The sequence below is a fragment of the Carex rostrata genome, chromosome 15 (assembly GCF_964058835.1).
Source record: "Carex rostrata chromosome 15, lpCarRost1.2, whole genome shotgun sequence".
In the NCBI taxonomy this organism is placed as follows: domain Eukaryota; kingdom Viridiplantae; phylum Streptophyta; class Magnoliopsida; order Poales; family Cyperaceae; genus Carex; species Carex rostrata.
Window position 1 is genome coordinate 3,017,568 of NC_135932.1, and position 18,235 is coordinate 3,035,802.

General features: G+C 34.8%; 2 protein-coding genes, 1 long non-coding RNA gene and 1 other non-coding gene across 4 annotated transcripts; 2 read left to right on the top strand and 2 right to left on the bottom strand.

Moving 5' to 3' along the window:
- Positions 1–304: 304 nt before the first annotated feature.
- Positions 305–376, bottom strand: TRNAQ-UUG (transfer RNA glutamine (anticodon UUG)). The gene has a single exon. It is a non-coding gene; the product is annotated as a tRNA-Gln (tRNA).
- A 7,279-nt stretch (positions 377–7,655) lies between these two features.
- LOC144566346 (uncharacterized) lies at positions 7,656–11,575 on the top strand. The gene is made up of 6 exons (XM_078316358.1): positions 7,656–7,818; positions 8,213–8,411; positions 8,535–8,621; positions 8,744–9,091; positions 9,272–9,407; positions 10,661–11,575. Exons 1-6 carry the CDS (start codon positions 7,751–7,753, stop codon positions 11,479–11,481), a joined length of 1,659 nt encoding a protein of 552 aa, XP_078172484.1. The 5' UTR covers positions 7,656–7,750; the 3' UTR covers positions 11,482–11,575.
- A 1,297-nt stretch (positions 11,576–12,872) lies between these two features.
- LOC144566619 (uncharacterized) lies at positions 12,873–14,090 on the bottom strand. Its single transcript, XR_013515236.1, has 2 exons — positions 13,915–14,090; positions 12,873–13,723 (listed from the first exon to the last, which is right to left on the bottom strand). It is a non-coding gene; the product is annotated as an uncharacterized LOC144566619 (long non-coding RNA).
- A 300-nt stretch (positions 14,091–14,390) lies between these two features.
- On the top strand, positions 14,391–17,970 carry LOC144566345 (uncharacterized). The gene is made up of 6 exons (XM_078316357.1): positions 14,391–14,651; positions 15,054–15,252; positions 15,368–15,454; positions 15,561–15,908; positions 16,073–16,208; positions 16,916–17,970. Exons 1-6 carry the CDS (start codon positions 14,584–14,586, stop codon positions 17,740–17,742), a joined length of 1,665 nt encoding a protein of 554 aa, XP_078172483.1. The 5' UTR covers positions 14,391–14,583; the 3' UTR covers positions 17,743–17,970.
- The last annotated feature ends 265 nt before the right edge of the window (positions 17,971–18,235 follow it).

An 18,235-nucleotide genomic window follows, 5' to 3' on the forward strand; every position in this document is an offset into this window, starting at 1 on the left:
AGTCAGAAGTGATTGGGTGGGAAAGACGTGTTCTTTTTTTAAGCTACTTGTTATTTTGGATATAGATAAAGTTTCTTAGATAACTGAGTTGAAACGAGAGACTGCTAGAAGACTAGAAGTAAGAGGATAATATCTTTACTCTATTTTTAATTTGAAGTCCAACGAAATGCAAATCATTGATCATAAGCTAGTTCCTCTTTTAACTACGATCAAGTAATCGAGGTTAAATGCTCTTTAAGTACTGGGCGTATTCGCCGTCTCTAACTATTTGACCTAATAAAAGTTCCAATTTATAAAAAAAAGAAGGTCCTACCGGGATTCGAACCCAGGTCGCCAGATTCAAAGTCTGGAGTGCTAACCACTACACCATAGAACCTTTTTGTCCTCAGCACTATTTTCTAATATATATAGAAACTCTCTGGGTTGGTAAAATGATGATTTGAATTTTGAAATATTTATCCCCACGTGTACTTTAAATTAAAAGAGGGTTTCCATTTACTCCTCGTTATATTTTTTGTTTGACAATTTAATTATGGTTTAAATTAATTCATCTTAGACAGTTCAAAATATAAATTAAATTAATTTTTTTAGAAAATAAAATATTAAAAAATGATTTTTTTTTTCCTTATAGAGTGAGTTCTATAGACCAAGACCAAAGATTAGAAAATTTGCAATATTAGAAAATTGAATACTTAAATTATAAATTGTTGATAATTTTTGAATAATTAAAGACTTGATGATTAATGCAAACTTAATGAGAGGAAAAAACGTGGCATGCCACATGCCACTGTGCATGTTCACCCAGCCAACTACCCCACTGTATTTCTTAACCCATCTTTATCTCTATACAAACTCTCTCATTAAAAAAAAAAAAACCAGAATTAAACCAAAGAAAAAAAAAATACCACATATGGAAAGAAAAAGGAGAAAAGATAATAAAAGAAAACTTATCAATTGAAATTTCGATCTTGTGTTGCGGGTGATTTGTAACCGCTGTTTGTAATTCGATTGGAAAATTATGAAATTCTTGCTATCTATCAGGTATTCAGACTTTTTTATGATATGAATTTCTATTTTGATCTAATTGAATAATGAATTTTCAGGACATATATAACGGAGTAGAGGGTCTAAGAATCTGAATATGTTTTAAAATTTTTGAAAATCACCTATTTTGTAATTCTGAAACATTCCAACTATATGATAAAACCATTTTTGTTTTACGAAAATGCACTCGAGGGTGGTTTTATGTTTGCTGATTATCATTTTTTTTTTCTATAAATTTCTTAAGCTAGCAGACAATAAAACAAGAGAAAAGGTAATGTCTCCCGGGCTACAGTCCCTCAAAAATCCCCGTGTATAAAAGTCTTTCATTTTTAGCTTAGTTCTGATGCGCTTTCAACTACCACAACTATTATAATTTCAACTGCCATAATTTCAAGTACAATATGTATGTTTACAGGATAATATGTGTATGTTTACAGAATAATATGTGTATGTTTACAGGATACTATGTGTATGTTCACAGAAGGTGGTTCCCAACAGCTGTCACGCGTTTTCAACAACTGTCACGCGTTTTTAACAGCTTTCACGCGTTTTTAACAGCTGTCACGCGTTTTTATGTTCACATGATTTGTTGAATTAGTTTACAGGATTTAGTATTGATGTTTACAAAATTAGTTGAAAATATCCGGGAATTTTTGGAGGACTGGAGTTGGGGGACTGTTAGCTGCTTCCATAAAACAAAGTAATGTATGTTTTGTGTCTATATTGTTTTTTTAATCTCAATAACTAAATCATGTTAAATAAAACTAAATTAACTAAACATGGAACCAAACAACAAAATTCAAGTGCAATTGCTGAAATTACAACACCTAAAAATGAGATCTCTAATTATACAATTGAACTAAAAAATACAGAGAAACTGCTAATTATTTTTTTTCTGTTTGAAATAAATTTATGTTTCTTGTGACTGATAGAGTTTTCAACAAAATTTAATCCAAAAAAAATATAGTTGGTCAAAATACATAATTTTCATCTTAGTTACATCAAAATAGAGCAATTAAATAAATTTTACAGGTGTGGGTGTCGCTCATCGTGATTCGGTAATTTCATATAGAAGGAATCATATTATCTGTGGCAGTGGCACTGTGCTATCATGCGTGTGGTGCAACAATTAATTTGTATTGCAGCCTAAAAGAGAGCATTTTTATTTTAGTTTAAATTATGTTAAAAATAATTTGAAATTATACATTTTTTTTTATCAAACAAAAAATTATGATTACTCAGATTTTTCAGACTATTTCAATATTTCTAATATAGCCCTCTTCTTGTCGTGTAGCAAAAGTTGCTAAATCGCAATTATTTTTTGCAATTTTTACAACTAATTAAGAGTGCATTTTGATGTTACTAAAAAAATAGCAAGAAAAACTCTAACCTGATGTTAACGTTATTCTATTGTTTAGACAAAATTGAAAGCACATGATGTAAATCACAAAGTCTCAAATAGAAATTTAAATTTTCTGCAGTGATTATGTTAAGCGGATCTTACCTTATTAGTTGCTTCGTCTCCAATTCTCTTTGAATCATAACAATGTAAATCACGAGGTCTTGGAGAGAAATTTAGATTTTCTGCGGTTATTATGTCAAGCGGATCTTACGTCGTTAGTTGCTTCGCCTCTAATTTTCTTTGAATCAGAACAAAAGTATAATAAAAATTCAATTCATTTTAATAAAATAAAATTCAAATGGAATGATTTGAAATTAAAATTTAATAATCAGAATGGTTAAATAAAATGGGATACATATACCCCTCAAAAACTTCAAAATTACGTACTTTTTTCTCTAAACTTTAAAATTATGTATTGTTTTTCTTTTAAACTTTCAATACTTACAAATTTATTCATTTTATTATCTTTTATATTAAAATTTATTTATATTTATAAAATATCCATTCTATCTATTATTAAAAGTATATAACGCCACTAGACTCAAATTTTATTCTGAAGGATTTCTCGATCGTCCGATTTGCTTTAAGATCCGTGCGCATTAAATCAACATAAATTTTGAAGCAAACATGCACATATATTAAAATGACATGTATAAATCTTAATGCGATGCGCGCGAATCAAACGGTAGAAGAATCCTTCGGATTCAAATTTGATTCTAATAGCCATTTTATTTTATATTTTTAATAAAAGATAAAATGTATAGTTTATAAATTTAAAATGAGTTTTAATACAAAAGACATGAAAATAGATAAATTTGTGAAGTCCTAGAGAAAAATAAATAATTTGAAAGTTTAGAAGGACAATACTTAATTTTCAAGTTTTTGAGGGGTATACGTGAAATTCCCCCTAAACTGAGAAGAAATAAATAAAAGAGAAATTTAGATATATACCCATCATAACTTGTTCAATTAAATATTTCCCCATCTAAATTGAAAAATTAGTTATTTTCCCATCTTAACTTCACAAATTTATAAATATGCCCATGTCTGAATATTATAACTTAAAATTATAATTTAATATTAAACAAATGTTAAATGTACTATTTTGCCCCTTCTTCAATACTGTGCATTAATATTTCTCCCTCTTTTGCCGCCACTCTTTATCTTCCTCCCCTTTCAGGCCATCTTTCCCTTCATGTGATCATGTCCCTTTCCCGATACTTCTCCCTGCTGCCCAATTCTCTCTCTTCCACCTAGTTTTTTCTCTTCCTTCCAACTCTTTAGACTGTCACAATTCCAGACTGATTTTAGATAATTGAATTTGAGTTTGAAAACTCAACACTCAAATAAGAGAACTATACAGCGTCCCATTTGAAACTTCACATTACGATCAGCATTCCTCTGAAATGTGGATTCACAAAAAATTAAAATTATTTGAACAAATTATAGGAAACAAAAAATTACCCCAGAAACGAAAACAATAATGTGTCTTGAGGAAATGCAACCCAACGATAACTTCATGGGTCAAATCAACTATTAAAATTCATGAAGCATACTTAGAGCATCTACATCCCTAAAACTCAAAAGGATTTCTAAATAACTGTTAACTACTTTTTAGAAATTATGGTATTTAAAGTTTCTAACTCTCACATCCCTGAAACTCATTTTAGAGTTTCTATTAAGCCACGTCAGCAACAAATTAAAAATGAGAAACAATTTGAGCCAATCATTTGGCCAACATAGAGTTTATAAACAGTTTCTTATTAAGAAACTTTCCTGCATAGTTTCTAAATAAGAAACTCTCCCACATCCCTGAAACTGGATTAGAAACTGCCACGTCAGATTAGAAACTCTAATAGTTTCAGAAATGTAGATGCTCTTAGAATAAAAAAGATAAAGCAAGAGTTAGTTTTTAGTATTTTCTTACAATTGTCATTTCAAATTTTCACTTGTAAAATTGACACTACTTGTGTCTGATTAATGGAACTTGGAGGCTTGACCTCCATTTTGGAATGCATACAATTATTACTCAGCAAGTTTGGGAATTACAATTAAATTTAATAAATTGCAAGGAACTGAAAAGAAATTGGGGGATAGCTGTGAAGGCTAAAGCCACCTTCCATCAACTCAAGGAAAGCATGGCCTCAAATGCAGTTGCTCTAATTCCATGTCTTTGTTAAAATTAGACAACGAGACAGAATATTTACAAACTGGTCCTTCATAAATGTTGAGTATTGTGCCGACATGCCCGGACCACCAGCTACTATCATAGAAAGCCTCTACAACATCATTCACGCAAAACGTATCAACACTGGTATGGCCGCAGCACGGCCTATCATGTTGTGTATCGACAATCTCTTTGTACAAGCTCAGTGAGAAGGGAAATGGGAATGCTGGACTAGGTAGTTGTTCTTCCAAATTATCTTGTCAACTACGGCTGGAGACCAGGCAGCTACAGTTTCGGAGTCATCGTCTTTGAATCGAGCTACTTCTATTCTCAAGGATTCCTTGTAAACGGACACTGGCATTCCCTGGGAAACCAAAGGAACCATTTTGTTTATCTGTTTGTTAATTAATTTTATCAATCCTTGTTAACTCTAGATGAGGCGATGAAATCAAAGTGAAAGGAAAATAAGAGGAGAGGAGAAGAAAAAGGAAGCAGGAGAGTGGGCGGGACCCAGCTGCCAGAGAGCTACTGAATTATCCCAAATTACTCTAGCTAGGCCAGAGTATTGAAGAAGGGTAAAATAGTACATTTAACTTTTGTTTAATATTAAATTGTATTTTTAAGTTATAATATTCAAGTATGGGTATATTAATAAATTTGTGAAGTTAAGATGGGAAAATAGCTAATTTTTCAATTTAGATGGGACAATAACTAATTGACCAAGTTTTGATGGGTATATATATCTGAATTTCTCTAAATAAAAAGAGAAAAGGTTCTTGTCCACTGGCTTTTGTCCACCATCTGTCCACAACGCTATTTCTGGATAAGTCTTCTGACGGTTCTAACTGTTATCCCAAAATACCATATATAAAATCTTTCCTTCGTTACCAATTTCTCATTTAAATTGGCGATCTCTCTTCGTCCTTTCTGTTATTGAAATAATCTTTCCTTCGTTGTCAATTTTCATTTAAATTGGCAATTTCTCTCTCCGTCACTTGAAAATAGCGATCTCTCTTTCTCAATTATCTTCTCCGATTAGTCATGGCTCTCTCCAGAATTCAGATTCATCGTTTCTTTGCTCGATCCTCCTTCGAGCGACACACAGTGACGGCAGCAACGGTCGCAACGGCTTCGATTAACCTGGTTCGATTTGCTTCAATCAAGCCCTTCGCTCTTCATTTGTCTCTGTCATTCATTTGCTTCAATCAAGTACTGGTTCGATTTCGACTCGCTACTCCGAACAGTGAATGCATTGTTTCAAGCTTTGGTAAGAAATATTGTACATTTCTGATTCATTTTTCCTTTGCAATGTCGATTTTAATTGAGATTACTGACTCGATCTCGTTTTTTATACATAATCGCAATGGAACCTTCAATCATGGAGCGCGATCGAATAGAAGTTGTTTTTGGTGAAGAGCACGGCAAAATTCAAATCTAGTAAGTTATTTCTGTTGAATTTGTTGTTTTCGTTGTATGCAGTAACAGATCTAGCATTTCAAATGAAATCTGGAGAAAAGAGATGATAGAGAGGCGATATGGAGTATTGATCTGTTAATTTTACTGTATTGCCCCGTTAATTTTACAGTATTCATCTGTCATTTTACAGTATTCATCTTGTGGAAATCTGGAGGAAATAGATGATAGAGAGGCGATATGGAGTATTAATCTGTTAATTTTACAGTATTTCCTTGTTAATTTTACAGTATTCATCTTGTCATTTTACAGTATTCATCTTGTGGAAATCTGGAAGAAAGATATGATAGAGAGGCGATATGGAGTATTGATCTGTTAATTTTATAGTATTGTCCCGTTAATTTTACAATATTCATCTTGTCAATTTATAGTATTCACCTTGTGAAAATCTGGAGGAAAGAGATGATAGAAAGGCGATATGAAATATTTATTTGTTAATTTTACAGCATTTATCTTGTAATTTTACAGTATTCATTTTGTGAAAATCTGGAAAAAAAGGATGATAGAAAGGCTTCTTACTCATCCGAACAATATTCAATTGAAAATTCTACTGTATACAAGATTCAATTTTACAGTTCTGCTGATTCAATTTTACAGTATACAAGATTCAATTGTAAATTTTACTGTATAGAAGATTCAATTTTACAGTATACAAGATTCAATTGGAAATTTTACTGTATACAAGATTCAATTTTACAGTATACAATATTCAATTTTACAGTATATAATATTCAATTTTACAGTATACAATATTCAATTTTACAGTATACAAGATTCAACCCAGTGCTAATAACCGCTAATAACTAACTCTAACTGCCAATAACTTCCTATAACTGTAATTTCCGAAAGTACAGTTTGAAAGTACATTTATTTTGTTATGTTGTGCAAGTTGCAATCTTTTTCTAACTATCATGAGACCACTTCAAATAGTTGCTGGATGTTTTGTGATTAAGTGATATATTTTATGTGATATATTGTATAATTATACAACATGTAGAAGTAATTTTACAGTATTCGCGCAAGTCAAAGCTGTGGACAAATGGTGGACAAAAGGCTGTGGACAATTAGACGCTTCCAAATAAAAAAGTCATAATTTTCATGAAAAATTACGTTACATGCTATTGAAAATAAAGCTTCCCATTCGCATCAATTTCTTCCCGTCTCTCTCGCTCTCGCTCTCGCTCTCGCTCTCCCTCTCCCTCTCCAGTCTCTACTATTCCCCAGCTCCGACGCCCAGTTCAGATCTCCCTCTCCACTGCTCTCCGTCCCAACGCTCATTCCCCAGACCTTTCCCCCTCTTCACTGCTCTCCCGTCCGTCCAGATCTTTCTCCCTCGCCACGGCTCCCCCATCACAACACCCAGTTCAAGACATTTCTTTATCGGAGAAGAGAAGAGTAAAAGGAGACTTTTCACGTTGACAAACCGAATTCTCGCCAAAATACCATCATTTTTCCGGTGATTTCATCGAAATCCCGTCGAATGTTTCTGTTCTCGTTTCTCTCCGCGTTCCTATCAGTTTATTGAGAAAGAATTCTGATTCAGTTTCTCGTTTGAGCGTGAGAAGGTCATTCCGATCAGAAGATTCAAATTAGCGTGAAAAGGGGATCTTCCTATTTTGTCGTCAAGTATTCTTTTATAAGTGGCGAGTGCTAATTTAGAAGCCATGGCGTTTATGAAGTCTAGGAGGAAGGGATCGATTAGCGAGGACGATGTCTCTCTGATTCTTCAAAGGTATAGTCGATGCACTAACTGCTATCTGTTAGTGTAGATTTTCATCTTGGTTGCATTATTGTATTGTTGATTGAAGTTAGGGTTTAGGGTTTTTGGAGGAGAAACATATGGGTTGGTGTCTCTCTTTGATCATCGTTGGCTCTGTTTCTCCTGAATTTCTTCATACATTTTTGTTCTTGATTTCGAGTGGCTAAGCATTGTATGGATTATATTACTGTACAGCAAATATAATTTTGTTTTTGTGCTCTTTGCTATCTATCAGGAAAGATATAATGAAAGGTTTAGTTGGATGAAGTTCTATGAAATCCCAGATAAAAAGTTTATTGGTAGCAGGTATCACCAAAGCTTTATCAGCACGAGGCACTGGAATCCCTTTATATTTTTCCCTCAACAGGTACCCAGCAACAGCAGTTGTGGCACTCTTACAGGAAGTATCACAAGTTGCGTCTTGTGCGCCAAAAATTGACTGGAAGAAACTTGTCAAAAGAACCGCAACAGGAATTACATGTGCTCGGGAGTATCAGATGCTATGGCGACACCTGGCATATCGGGACAAGCTACCTGGAAAAATAGAAGAAAATGCAGAACCCTTGGTTTGTTCCTTGATTTCTAGTCTCTTTGACTTATGGCAGAGATAAATTTCTTACTTGACCATTCAATCCGATCCATTGTTAGTAATTTATTAAAATCAACAAATTCTTCTGAAATAACGGTAGGATGATGACAGTGATTTGGAATTTGAAGTAGAAGCTGTACCTAAACCTAATGAGGAAGGCTTATCAGAGGCCAAAGCTTGTGTCAAGGTATATATTTTCCCCAGTAGCTCATGATTTGTATAAAATTATTCCATTTTATCATTATAATTTGTTACATTGAAATCATGATTGAAATAAACTTTTTTTTATATATCTTAATGATTTACCAGATTATATTGAATCCAACTGGCACAGATCCTTCTTCAACCCACAACAACACCACAGCCAATGAGAACACGCCACGTGTCCCATTTGACAAACAACAGCCAGCATGCACCTTGCGTGGCACCTACAACAATTTTCAATCCACAGATCAAAAACCAAACCAACAATCTATTATGGGATCTTCTGTAGATGCTACTGATATAGCTGGCTCAGCTCCACCTAAGAAGAAAAGAAAACAATGGAGCAAAGAAGAGGATGCCGACCTAACAGCATTGGTTCAAAAATATGGTGAAAAGTGGGAGATTCTGAAAGATAATTTCAAATATGATAGAACACCACATCAGCTTTCTACTGTATGTCCTTCCACACCTAGACTTTCTTTTCTTTAAGTAGTAGGCAAACAGCCTACTAATTTCCATTTAATGAAAGTAAAAAAAAAAAAAAAAAAAAGAGATTTCACTGTTTAATTATAAATTTTGGGGTTACTTCTTGTTATGGATAATGGATTGAAGATTTCTGTTTTTGGATGTCAGAGATGGGTCTTGATTAAAAAGCGGCAGGGTCAAACTGGTCAGGGTACTGTGGCGAAACCAACCCCGTCAGAGGATATGAGGAAGATGAATGAGACGGTTTTAGATCAAATAGAACGACGCATTAACCCACTATTTGGTTTGTTTATAAACACTGTTTCATTTGATTTTTTGTTTTCTGGTTTGGGTGTGAAAAAACTATTGTCTGGCTTAGAACGGTGCAGTAACCCACTATTTCCTTACCGTACCTGCTGTTAATGGCTGTTCTATCGGTGATAATAGGTTGGCTGGGGTTGGGTTGGGGTCATGTTTCCATAATTTTATTATTTTGATAGACAACCAGATCTGACCTGCATTGTACTGAACCTTAGGAAAGTTTAAGTTTGTGTTTAATCCATAATTTAAATTTGCACAAAACAAATGATACCTTAGATGGTCTAGGTTGTTGGCTCCATGCTGGGGTGGCATGGGCTCAGTTCCCACCTTAAATTTCGGTTCTCTACTCTGTAGATATATGTAGTTCCAGTAGTCAAACACTAACCAATTGGGTCATGATGTGTTAACCCAAATCTGACCCGACCTGACCTGTAGAAGGTAACAAAGTTCAGAGCTGCACCTGGAACCACATCAGGTTGGGTTGGCAACTGTCAGGAGTAGGTATAATTTATTGGACTAATACCAATTCATTATAGGGAGAATTTCATGTATACCCCTCAAAAACTTCGAAATTACGGGTCGGCAACTGTCAGGGGTAGGTATAATTTATTGGACTAATACCAATTCATTATAGGGAGAATTTCATGTATACCCCTTAAAAACTTCGAAATTACGTATCTCCTTTAAACTCCATAATATTATATTTATCCTTCTAAATTTCAAAAACTCACAAATTTATCCAATTAATAGCCTTTTTGAGTAAAACCCATTTTAAATTTATAAAGTACCCATTTTACGCTTTATTAAAGAAATGAACAATTAGGAGTGGCAATGCGTCTACCACTTCATTTTACACAAGCATATACCTAAATGACAATGTTAGAGAAATGAACAATTGGCCCTCAAAAACCAACAGTTAGAAAGGGTAAATTTTTTTCATTACATTTTTTTATTTTTAAGAAAGGGTAAATTGAGAACTTTATAAATTTAAAATGAGATTTAAAAGAACAGGCAATAAATTGGGTAAATTTGTAAGTTTCTTAAATTTAGAAGGATAAATATGATATTATGAATTTTAAAGGGTAAATTACGTAATTTCAAAGTTTTGAGGGGTATAGGTGTTGTTCCCGCTTAGTTATAACCAAAACAGGTGATTTTGCTCTAATAAGAAACCCAAAGGAATATTAATTGTTAAACAAGTTAAAATAACTTGACCTCCTCTCTAATATATCACAGGAGCCAACAATGTCCGCTTAACTGCTCAGAACAATAATGGCAGCGTACCATCCAGCACGGTTTCCGATGCAAGACCCACTTCTGCTCTTATTAATCCCTCTTCCAATCCAAACCAAACCCTCAAATCTCTTCCAGCTGTCATCCCCAAACCCGCTAAACCGGCCCCGAAGAAACAAGCAATGATGGGCCCTCTACTTCAACCCCAACCTCAATCTCAGCCCCAACTCATAGGTTCAGTGGGCCCCTCGGCCCGGCCCATTTCAACACCCAGCCCTAATTCAATTCAGGCGGCAGCCTTTGCAGCTGGCGGACGCATTGCCACTCCTTCCACTGCCCGATCCCTGCTAGAGGCTGCCAAATCAAAAAATGTCGTTCACATAAGATCTAGTGTTTCTCTCTCTAACAAACCCATTGCACATACCACCATAAATCTGTCAATACGACCCTCCAGTTTGAGTGTACAGACTTTGAACCCAAATCAAAATTTAAATTCGAGCCCAGGAAGTGGCGTGGTTCAAGTTTTGGCTCACCCAAAGAAGGTTAAAAGCGTTGCTGCCAATGGTGATGAGGTTGAAATGGAGGTAACAGAGGCAGATGGCAAGAAGGATGTCTCAAAATTAAATGGAGACAATAAAACAACAATAAATAAGGAGAATTTGAAAGGTGAGGAGAAGAATGATGTGACTGGATGTCTGCTTGGTGTTGAAAAAACAAATGGAGGGGTTATTTCAAGTAATGTAAAAGCAGTAGTACCTGAGATAAATAAAAAAGAGAACCAGAGTGTGGTTCGGACAGAGAGCAAGGAGAAAACCGGTTTGTAGGGATTATGCTTTGATTAGATTGTTTATATTTATAATAGAAAAAATGTATTGGATTTTGTACCTTTGTTACCCAGAAAATTTTATTCATGGTAAATAGAAAAAAGAAAAAAATTGGAAAACAGGAAAGGTATTGAGGAATTCTGAAAAAATTGGAAGACACATTCGGTAGGGGTGTCCAACCTGGATCGCCATTCCAGACAGAGGTCTTGGCCGAAAAAAAGGAGGTGAGGACGCCATTCCAAGTGGAGGCTAAGTGAAAATAAAAATAAAAATAAAAATGTGAGGATGCCTTGTCGAGGTCCATTTCAGCTTCTTCTCTTGGCCACTTGGCCATTTATCACCTGAATGAAATTAATTGCTAAGGTTATGTAGTACAGGTATGTAGTGTCAAGTGTCTCTCATATTTACTGCCTTGATTAAATTCAGTCTATTGTTCTCTTTTGTGTTATCTCTTGCCATAAAACTCATATAACTTAATCAAATCATAATTGCATAATAATTTGTCTAAATACAAACTTTTTTTTTTTGATTGATTCATGCCCTTAGGCCATATCTTTACATCATTCCTTACTTCTGCCACTACTAGAATCTGTACTTTTTCCGTGGATAAGTTTAGCTTTTTTCAAGAGTAGGAGAGACTGTCAGAAATAAAATGGTGTTTTCTGACACACTTAAACATTTCCAACAGTAGGTCGACATAAATAGTTGCGCATGGAAATCCCTGCTGTATGTCATTGGAAATGTCTCATGTCTGTCATTGAAATATTTATGGATGACTCATAACCCGTCTAACAAATCAAATACTATTTTTTATTGATAGCCCATAGAAATAGTTGACTCCATGTCCTTGGAAATATTTTGGAAATTGTAACACGTATTATTTTCATGAGCTACTCTTGGAAATGTTTTGGTTATTATGTTTATATTATTTTATAATGAAAGATGATGCTTGCTCCTCTTTGATTGAGTTGCTTCATTAGTGAGATTAAAAATGCTTACTCCTCTTGTATTAATAAGTTTATGAGTTTTGATTGTAGTGTCATTTGTAAGATGTCATAAACAAGTTATGTAAATTTTTATGTTGCTCGTAATGTATTTGACGAAAAACCTATGTGAGAATCATTAAAACAAAAAAAATCATGTTCACTCTATATATGTACTTGTACAGATTTGTTGTTTATAGAATCGTTTTTTTATTTTAAGAAAAGATGAGATAGGGAATGTCTCTTTCTCATTAACAATCAATAAAAGATGTTTTACAATAAAAAAAAATTTAGACTTTTGGACACTGAGCTCTGATGAAACGGCTTTGAATTAGTACAAAAAATTCTCAAAAAATAAACAAGTCAATTCTACAATATTGAAATTTACAAATGAGTGGCAAAAATGCATTCATAATTGTAAGAATTTCCAATAAGCACTAACATCTATTGCATGGTCCATCCTTGTTTTAAGATAAGAACAGTAAGCTTTATAAAATCATAAGCACTAATAAAATACACTACAACTGTTTCCATATATCCGGTACACACAGTTTCTAAAGATAAGAAATGCATTTTCCGCTAATGAAATATATAACTTGCGTCATGGCTTGGTCTAATGCCGCAGTAACGATCACCAAATTTTGCATCAAGTGTTGCCAAATCAACCTTTGAGTTGATCCTCACTTCATTTTCATACAAGTAAACCAAAGCAAACATAATGAAAACCACACATTCATACCAGTATCCAATCTTCTCTTACCAGTACCCATCACTTTTACAGTAAACTAAAAAAAAAAATAATATTACCTCTTTCGAGCCAGACTGCAAATTCTCTAGAACATATTCTCAACCATAGTGTCTCTTTCTTGTGGGTTTTGCATTGTCATAACCTATAATAATGACCAATATCTGACAATCATAGGCACATTTACTAAAAGAGTGTAATGAAAAATTAACAACTCCAAAATGACCATCTGTATTTAAAAGAGAATAGAAAAGGCAGCTTCAAGTACTGACCCATACCAGAGAGGAATTTTTTTTTTTTTTTTTAAATGTTACATTTTTTTGGCCATGGTACGGTATGCCCTTGGGCTTAAAAGAAAAGAACCGCATGTTAAAAAAATGTTACTTTTAGTGTGCAATATCAAACCATCTAAGAATAGATCATGCTGATACCGTATTGGCCAACGCATCATTTTTTTTTTCTTAGATACCAAATGAACAGTCCTCATCATGAAAAGACTCCTTATATGTGCATACTATAAAGAAGCACCAACAAATTATTAGTAACCAAAGAACTAATGAGATTTATCTTTGTAATAGTAATAATTTAAAAGGATCTCAATTTTATTGTTCCCTTCATACCACTGAAAGAGGCCTCCATGACAAAAAGAAAATGTACAAATAAATATAATATACATGCAGTTTTTATCATTTAATATGTAATTACCTGGAATTCGTGTTCGACATATACACCTGGCGACAATTGAAGCGCTCTATCGCCGGCATCAGCAAAAGCCCATGTCCGAGACATGTTGTGTAGGCCTGTATATGATTTAGAAAGTTTTCATATGATCCTATCCGATGATGTTCAATTATTTTATTTTCCCAATTTATAGCAGAAGGCAATAAAAGCCCAAAAAAGGCCTTATAAATTCTGGAATTTTAGGGAGAGACTTTAGAAAGTCCGGCCCATTACCTCCACACTCCATCCTGGACCCCCTTTATATATATCCCTTTGAAATGAGTAATAAAAGCCCTCATTATATTGAACTTCAAATGATCTGAGGCGAATTGGGTTTTTCCTTCGAAACCTAGCCGAATCCGAGTTGGGCTTTTAATAAGCTAAAGTCCGCTCTGTGCTAACAGAAATTTTGTATCAAGGTTTGAGTAGTAGAGCATGTACGTTGTGCTCCAGGCGCACGCAACTTAATTTCACGCCGTCCCGGCGTTGCCTAGCTTCGCCTCCAATTCCCTCTGTGCTTCCCATCTTCTCCAAAATTGTAGCAGAACATTCAAATTAGTCGAAAAGTTAAAATGCAACCACGGATATAAGGGGGATCTTTCTATTTTGTCGTTAAGTTTTCTTTTATTAGTGGCGAGTGCTAATTTCGAAGCCATGGCGTTTATGAAGTCTAGGAGGAAGGGATCGATTAGCGAGGACGATGTCTCTCTGATTCTTCAAAGGTACAGTCGATGCACTAATTGCTACCCGTTAGTGTAGATTTTCATCTTGGTTACATTATTAAATTGTGGATTCGAGCTAGGGTTTAGGGTTTTTGGAGAAGAAACATATGGTTTGGTTGTCTCTCTTTGATCATTTGATATAGTCGGTTCTGATTCTTCTGAATTTCTCCATAACTTTTTTGTACTTGATTTTGAGGGGCTAAACATTGTATGGGTTATATTACTGTACAGCAAAGAGAATTTTGTTTTTTAGCTCTTTGCTATCTATCAGGAAATATATATTGAAAGGGGAAATTTTAGTTTGACAAAGTTCAATTAAGTCCCAGCTAATTGATAGCAGTTATCACTAAAGCTTTATCAGCACGAGGCACCAGAATCCCTTTATATTTTTTCCCTTAACAGGTACCCAGCAACAACAGTGGTGACACTCTTGCAGGAAGTATCACAAGTTGCATCTTGCGCACCAAAAATTGACTGGAAGAAACTTGTGATAAGGACCACAACAGGAATTACATGTGCTCGGGAGTATCAGATGCTATGGCGACACCTGGCATATCGGGACAAGCTACTTGAAAAAATAGAAGAAAATGCAGAACCCTTGGTTTGTTCCTTGATTTCTGGCCTCTTTGATTTATGACACAGACAACCTGACCATTCAATCTGATCCATTGTTAGTAATTTATTAAAATCTACAAATTCTTCTCAAATGACGGTAGGATGATGACAGTGATTTGGAATTTGAAGTAGAAGCTGTACCTAAACCTAATGAGGAATGCTTATTAGAGGCTAAAGCTTGTGTCAAGGTATATATTTTCCCCCAGTAGCTCATGATTTATATAAATTCTTCCATTTTATTATTATAATTTGTTGCATTGAAATGACTTCTTTTTAATCTTAATGAATTACCAGATTATATTGAATCCAACATGTGCAGACCCTTCTTCAAACCACAACAACAACACAGCCAATGAGAACATGCCGCGTGTCCCATTTGACAAACAACAGCCTGCACGCACCTCACGTGGCACCTACAACAATTTTCAATCCACAGATCAAAAACCAAACCAACAATCTATAATGGGATCTTCTGTAGATGCTACTGATATAGCTGGCTCAGCTCCACCTAAGAAGAAAAGAAAACAATGGAGCAAAGAAGAGGATGCCGACTTAACAGCATTGGTTCAAAAATATGGTGAAAAGTGGGAGATTCTGAAAGATAATTTCAAATATGATAGAACACCACATCAGCTTTCTACTGTATGTCCTTCCACACCTAGGCTTTCTTTTCTTTAAGTAGTAGGCAAATAGCCTACTAATTTCCATTTAAAGAAGTAAAAAAAAACCAGAGATTTCACTGTTTAATTATAAATTTTGGGGTTACTTCTTTTTATGGATTGAAGATTTCTGTTTTTGGATGTCAGAGATGGGTCTCGATTAAAAAGCGGCAGGGTCAAACTGGCCAGGGTACTGTGGCGAAATCACCCGTGACAGTGGTAATGGAGACAAATAAGGCGTTATTAGATGCAGTAGGAGCCTTCTCGGGTCCTTTCCTATCTGGTTTGTTTATTAACACTATGTTTAGTTTGATTTCCTGTTTTGTGGTTTGGGTGTGTGAAAACTATGGTCTGGCTTAAAACTATGTTTAGTTTGATTTCCTTACTGAACCTGCTGTTAATGGCTGTTGTATTGGTGCCAATAGGTTGGCTGGGGTTGGGTTGAGGACCCTGCATTGTACTGGACCTTATGAAAGTTTAAGTTTCATGCTTAACCCTTTATTAAAAAATAGAAAAAAGATGCAGTTTGTTTAAGAGAAATGTTTTAGTCTTCTGATTGGCTGGTTGTGAGGGCAAATGACTCATTTCCTTGTGATGCACACACAAGCATATACCTAAATGACAAAGTTAGAGCAATTAACAATTGGCCCACAAAAACTGACCAATTAGAAGACTGAACATTTTTCACTACATATTTTTATATTGTAATAAAGGGTAAACTGAGACTTTATAAATTTAAAATGAGATTTAATAGAAAATAACAATAGATTGGGTAAATTGTTAGTTTTTGAAATTTAAAAGGGTAAATATGAATATTATGAATTTTAAAGGGGGAAATTACGTAATTTCAAAGTTTTTGAGGGGTATACGTGAAATTCCCCCTTAGTTATAACCAAAACAGGTATGTTTGCTCTAATAAGAACCCCAAAGGAATACTGATTGGCAAACAAGAAGTTAAAATTACTTGACCTCCTCTCTAATATATTACAGGAGCCAACAATGTTCGCTTAGTTGCTCAGAACAATACTGGCAGCGTACCATCCAGCATGGTTTCTGATGCAAGACCCACTTCCACTCTTATTAATCCCTCTTCGAATCCAAACCAAACCCTCAAATCTCTTCCAGCTGTCATCCCAAAATCTGCTAAACCGGCCCCGAAGAAACAAGCAACGATGGGCCCTCTACTACCTCAAGCCCAACCCCAACCTCAATCTCAGCCCCAACTCATAGGTTCAGTGGGCCCCTCGGCCCGGCCCATTTCAGCAGCCAGCCCCAATTCAATTCAGGCGGCAGCCTTTGCAGCCGGCGGACGCATTGCCACCCCTTCCACTGCCCGATCCCTGCTAGAGGCTGCCAAATCAAAAAATGTTGTTCACATAAGATCTAGTGTTTCTCTCTCTAACAAACCCATTGCACATACCACCATAAATCTGTCAATACGACCCTCCAGTTTGACTTTACAAACTTTGAACCCAAATCAAAATTTAAATTCAAGCCCAGGAAGTGGCGTGGCCCAAGTTTTGACTCACCCAAAGAAGGTGAAAAGCGTTGCTGCCAATGGTGATGAGGTTGAAATGGAGGTAACGGAGGCAGATGGCAAGAAGGATGCCTCAAAATTAAATGGAGACAATAAAACAACAATAAATAAGGAGAATTTGGCAGGTGAGGAGAAGAATGATGTGACTGGATGTCTGATTGGTGTTGAAAAAATAAATGGAGGGGTTGTTTTAAGTAATGTAAAAGCAGTACCTGAGATAAATAAAAAAGAAAACCAGACTCTGGTTCAGACAGAGAGCAAGGAGAAAACTGGTTTGTAGGGATTATTGTTGGATTAGATTGTTTACATTTATTATAGAAAAGATGTATTGGTATGGTTTAGAACTTTTTTATATTTAGCTGTCTTGATATGATGATGTGTAGCTAAGTGTTAATTACTTAAGTGTAAAGCTTGTATCCTTGTTTACCTCTTGTTTAGGTTGATTTTTCTCTGTGCAAAGAGGAAATAATTCCATTTCTAAGATTTGGGTAATAATTTTTTTTTCTCACCTTGTTATTAATATTATTTCTCTTTCTTTTGGTTGTTCCCCAAGAATAGAAGAAAAAAAAAATCACCACTTCAGATCACTGGAGTAAATCTTGTTACAGAACCACTGAATTATCTGAGTAGATAAATATGTGGTGGATTATTCTACTGCATTCTATCATGCTTCAGCAGTGAGCAATCAATACAATGTCGTTCTTATCCACAAGGTTTTCATGGTTATTGTCTTTGATGATGATGTTAAAATGTATTCCTTCATCCTTTTTCTT